This window comes from Triplophysa dalaica, chromosome 25, assembly GCF_015846415.1.
Source record: "Triplophysa dalaica isolate WHDGS20190420 chromosome 25, ASM1584641v1, whole genome shotgun sequence".
Taxonomy (NCBI): Eukaryota; Metazoa; Chordata; class Actinopteri; order Cypriniformes; family Nemacheilidae; genus Triplophysa; species Triplophysa dalaica.
The window spans coordinates 6472876-6478275 of record NC_079566.1 but is presented as its reverse complement, the minus strand read 5'-3'; the positions used below and the strand labels follow the sequence as shown (position 1 = coordinate 6478275).

Genomic DNA, 5400 nt, shown 5'->3' with positions numbered 1-5400 from the left:
ATAAAACCCATAAATTGTCCCAAATATCTCCTTCATATTGAACGAGACTGCAGCTGGATGCTTTGTTCAGGATCGATCCTGTGGCGAAAGGCATTCAGACTCTCGCAGATCAAGGCAGAGAGAAAAGGGAAAAACATTTTGTCAATACCTTAATAATTGAGCTAGAGAATGACAAGATGGACAAGATGCGGTTCTATTCTGTAGGAAAAACACTGAGAAACGACAAACCCGGGTAAGCTGTCTTGTTATTGCTTTAAAAATCTTTCCATAACCCGTTGCTGAACGTTATAAAATGTATATTTTATCCACATGCAACATGGATTCGATCACTTACATTACCGTGCGAAATGCAAGTCGTTTGTGAATATTAATTTTAATTATTTTATGGAAATGTTTTAATGCTAAAATTAGATTCAAATTCAGTGTTATCGTGGATGTCAATTGACATGTCTTTACCGTTTCCCAAAAAATGAAAGGCACGACACGTTACTTGAAGTCATGGTTTACTCCATGTATGACAAAACATATAAAGTTTTCAACAGCTAAAATCGTACAGTATATTTACAATCAAAATGCTTTCATGATCAGAAACATCTACGCAGGTTTGAGTTCGTTTTCAAATGTGACTCAAGCAGCGCGCATGTTTGTGTGACAACGTTACAGTTCCTGTCCAAATTTCACGTTGGAGATGTGTTTGTGTTACAAGTCAAACTGAGATTTTAAAGAAATCCGTTTTAGCTGCTACCGATGAGTTCATACAGTTAGCTCCACGTTCGCTAAATCAGAGGTCTTCTTTCTTCAAATTCTTCCCTTAATAGTACAGTTCTTTATCAGGGATTTTAAATCAACGACAATGTACGTCCTAGCGCACGTGAATCGATTATCGTACGCGCACGTGAACTGGGCGAAGACAGGATGTCAACATCTAGGCCTCTGGCCTAAAACACACTTGTCAGCCTATCTCTGCATGGCGTCTTGGTGAGGCGAGGAGTACCAGTGCGAGTAGCCGGGCATGTAGCTATTAGCAGACATGTTTACTCCTTTGGAGGAGGCTGAGACGTCCCAGATTGGAGGAATGGCTGGAGAGCGCGGGGACAGGGCGATGGAGCCGGGTAGAGGGTCCATCTCATGAGGGTTACCGCCTTGTTTCAACAACTTCTTGAATTTAGACCTTTTGTTTTGAAACCATATCTTCACCTGAAAAAAAAGTGAGATTGCTTTATTATAATTCAAAGTAGCAGTATTCATTGTAAAGAAGAAATATTACCAATATTAAATTTATTTACGATAAGTGAATCAATAACAATATAATATTTTAATATTAACACAATATACGACACAACAAACAAAACGTGTATTAAATATTATATTTCCAAACTAAAAAAAACAAAGACAGACTGTCACCTGTGTCTGTGTGAGCCCGAGAGACGCAGCCAGCTCCGCGCGCTCCGGTAACGCCAGGTACTGAGTTTGCTGGAATCGGTGATTTAATGCTTGAAGCTGCAAACTTGAATAAATCGTCCTTGGTTTTCTGATCTTCTTGCCTTTTCCGTTGAAACGTATTTCCCCATTTTCAATCACTGTTGTTTTCTGCTGTTCTGAAAAGAGCATCGTTTCGTGAATACTCCGCGTGCAAACATTAAATACTGCGTAAAGAATGCAAAATTGACATTTGCGGTTTTTTAAATGTCCCACAAATACGCATTCCCTAATACATCTGTAGTGTTTCGCCCGTTTTTCAAAGCTCTCTATAACATCATTACATTGTCATATTTAGGAAATTGCATGTAGTGACATGACGAGACAGAGACAATTAGATGCTAATTATAATTTGCAGTGGTGGGTAGAATCACTGGCGGAACGCAATAAATCATTTTGAGGAGAACACCGTTATTGCAAACACAAGGAAGAAATCTCTGGCAATCTGAAGCAAAACTACGAGAACAAAAGGCGCACCGAGGGGTAAGACCCCTAATATTTGTAATAGTTTTTCTTTTTAAATAGACTATTCTGATAGTTAGCATTAGTGGTAAATAACCCAGGAAACGTCAATTGTGCGCGTTATTTTTTTTAAAGCGCGTAGTCAATTACAAAAGCAAAGAGTTTTGTACACGCTTACCTGTGGCGTCTAACCTGGTCTGTGCTCCGGTGGCGTTACTGTGGTAGGACGGCAAGTATGGACTGTGGTGGGGATGGCTAACATAGGAGTAAGGTAGCGACCTGTTGTAGGAATTAGAGCCAGAGTACGGAGAGCTGTCGTGCTGATGATGATGAGACCCGGAATGGAGACAGTGAAGCGGATAATGGCTGGCGGCCATCGACGGGGAGCTCTGTTGTGAGTGCGATTGCTGTCCAAACTCCATGAAAGCAGATTTCGACGAGTCTTGAGCCTCCAGACCGTCAGCCATCGTAGTCATGGTCATCATCAAATTTTCTGCTTTGAGAGCACTTACCCCCTATCCCTGAAGTCCAAATGAGTCCTTTCGCTGTGCTCGCTTCTTTCTCTCCTCGGTTAGGAGTTATTGCGTTATTACCTCCACGATTTATCCGCTTTTTTGTCCCGTAATTCTCACGCGGTATGGTGGAAGGTGGGCTTGAGTAAAGGCAGAGATTTTAAGGTGGATTCTGTTAAATTTGAGTCCTTGCTTCCAGACTTGATGCAGCCACTACAAGTAAAATGGTTTGTCTCCAAAGGGCAGCGCCTTCCGATTGGTCATTCAACCTAACGTCATCAGTTCTCTGCTTTAGCTGAGACTTCACAGTGAGTTAACCTACCTTAACAGCTCCCACCGTAGCCATAACCATGTGGAGAATAATAATGCCGGGGTATCCCTTTGATATTCACTAAATTCAGAAATACGCCTCCTGAGACAATGCCATCCGAGTAATTAATCGTATGAAGTCAACAACCGAAGGCAACCGTGAAAATGCACGAATCAAATCCATGCATAAGAAAACGAATGTATAGCTTTTCATTGTCATATGTACAAGTAGGCTACAATGGAATTATACATGTGCATATGCATTCAAAATAACGCAATATTGCCTCATAAAAATGCACCACACTAAAATTAAACAAACGAATTCAATACAAATATTTTGTAAAAACGTCCGATGTGATGGTGATGATGATGATATTAATAATAGCTTATAAAAGTGGACACTTATATGGCAGTACACCCTCTTTAGAAAGGATTCGCATGTACTATTAAATAGCTTTAAACACGCCAGATATGGCCTGGTTTAATTAAGCCCCAGTCACTAAAAGGCCTGGGTTAGTGACAGTTTTCCTTGTAGTAATCAGGAGCCAGTCACAGCTGAAAATATATGCAAATTACGAGTGCAGTTTGTGGTTTGGCAAATCGCGATCACATTATAAACCGCGATGTAAATATGCCCTACAACTGCAACGTTTATTCATTCTCAATTCACTCAGTTTTTATTTTATAGACAACGCGTTTCTTCACGATGTGGCATAAATTTGCTTTTAAACGGCCATGAAAAAACAATTATGGTCGCAATCAGTTATATCCAAATCCTCTTTGATTATTCGTTAGACTGTATTCAGAACGACGCTATAAAATTAAGAACAATTCGCCTGTAATGATTATGGACCTTGTTTATTTTGGGAGGTGGATTAAAAGTGGATATAGCATAAATTATCCTCTAATTATACACCAGTGTCGCCTCAATTATCCTCTTATCAAAAATGGTAGCCCTAAATGCAGCATTTAGTTTCAATTTTCTCTCTTTCTGTAACAAGAACTGCGTACCTTGCTATTATTACCAGGGATGTTATTTACTTTGCCGGATTTAAGACTGCACAACCGGCGCAGATAACCATTTTCCATGGGGGACAGAAAGGAAGCTGGTCGCTCTGAAACACTTGTTCGTGTGGATTATTTCTTAGTCAAGAAATCAAATAGTTTTACCTCAGAAGAATTGTGACAGGTAAGGATCAAGAATGTATAAAATCATTGTTTCAATAAATTAAACGTTGCTAAATGGTTTCTTGCTGGGTGTTCGAGACACGTGTCAGTATTTGCATGCACAAAATTGTTTGAATGAGTTAACAATATGAATTTGATTGATTGTGGGACCTTATTGCTGATGCATGCTCTGCCATTCGTGACCGAATCTGTGTAAGTGACAAGTCTGAAGATTTAGTCAAGTGAGAGCGAAACCAGATACATATATTCTCAAATAACCATGCCATTGTACAGATAGAATTTATAATAATGCGTTCTTGCTTGCATATTGGGTGCTTAATTTACCGAAACACCTTAGATGTTTATTAAAGCAGGTAAAAAAATCGGAATAGTTTAATAATCTTGATGCTGATCTATAAAAATGTTACCTAAATATCTGATTTTTTTAGGATTTATTACTCAAATTAATGTTTATAATCCATGCGCACGCTAGTAATTTATGGCACATTAAAGTGGGAAAAGGTAGATAATTTGACAGCCTCAGAAATTGAACATTTTATCTATAAAAACTAAAAATTAATTTAAGTAAAAACAATTTTTTGACAAAAACTGCATCTTAAATGTTTCCCATGAAGACATTAGTTGATACGATTATGAAGCAAAGCCATACTCAAAAGTATCCCCAAAAGTGATTCAACAAATAAAACGGTTTCTCTGACAGTTTGTTGTTAACACGTTGCTTGCCTTATTTGTACTTTAATTATTATTAATGCTAAGAAAAATAGGAACATAGCACTGCGACATAGCAATGTCAACCAATAAGCATCAAATTACATATCTGTCAGAGAGGGAGGGTAAGTGTGAACATGCCAACGCTTGACTGCATCCTGTGTGTGCCCTTATGCAAGTGCGTCCATTTCAATCATATTCGAGCTTTAACACAAAGATCGAAATTCACATTCGTTTACATTTCATGATCGGATCGAATGCAAAGGCACCTTGCAGATTTTAGAGAATTGAAAATCCAGCAAAGGCGGTTGTAAGTGTCTGCTCTCTCCCAAATTCAACCCCACCGGCTGTACACAGACAGGCAGGCGTCGGCGGATTTCCATGGCTGGTGAGCAGAGGAAATGGCGAGGCAAAGCGAAGGCAGATGGATAGTACGCGCGGATGTCGGTATTCTGCACGATATCACTACAATTGAAATCAAGAGGAGACCAAATACCATTACCACCCTGCCATTGATTTTGGTCACGAATTAAAAAAACAGAACTGTTTCAATAAATTGCCTTGTAAAGCAATGTGAGCTCATGATGAAAATATAATGCAGAAAATATATAATGTGAGGTCGACACATTTTAAGGTATAAATGTGACCAAATTGACCATACAGACTACAATTTATGTTATTAATATTTTTGCAATTATTTAGTATTCTTTGCTGCACCTGTTTGACCGATATGTTGACTAGA

General features: G+C 38.9%; 1 protein-coding gene across 1 annotated transcript; it reads right to left on the bottom strand.

The window, feature by feature from the left end:
* Window positions 1-378: 378 nt before the first annotated feature.
* dlx6a (distal-less homeobox 6a) lies at window positions 379-2766 on the bottom strand. Its single transcript, XM_056741473.1, has 3 exons — window positions 2120-2766; window positions 1405-1598; window positions 379-1197 (listed from the first exon to the last, which is right to left on the bottom strand). Exons 1-3 carry the CDS (start codon window positions 2424-2426, stop codon window positions 958-960), a joined length of 741 nt encoding a protein of 246 aa, XP_056597451.1. The 5' UTR covers window positions 2427-2766; the 3' UTR covers window positions 379-957.
* Window positions 2767-5400: the final 2634 nt, after the last annotated feature.

Bases quoted from the DNA above. Each gene is read 5' to 3' on its own strand.
- dlx6a (XM_056741473.1), bottom strand. From the start codon at position 2,426: ATGATGACCATGACTACGATGGCTGACGGTCTGGAGGCTCAAGACTCG. The intron at 1,599-2,119 runs GTAAGCGTGTAC...TGCTCTTTTCAG, and splicing joins GACCAGGTTAGACGCCACAG to AACAGCAGAAAACAACAGTG. The intron at 1,198-1,404 runs GTGACAGTCTGT...CTTTTTTTTCAG, and splicing joins TCGGGCTCACACAGACACAG to GTGAAGATATGGTTTCAAAA.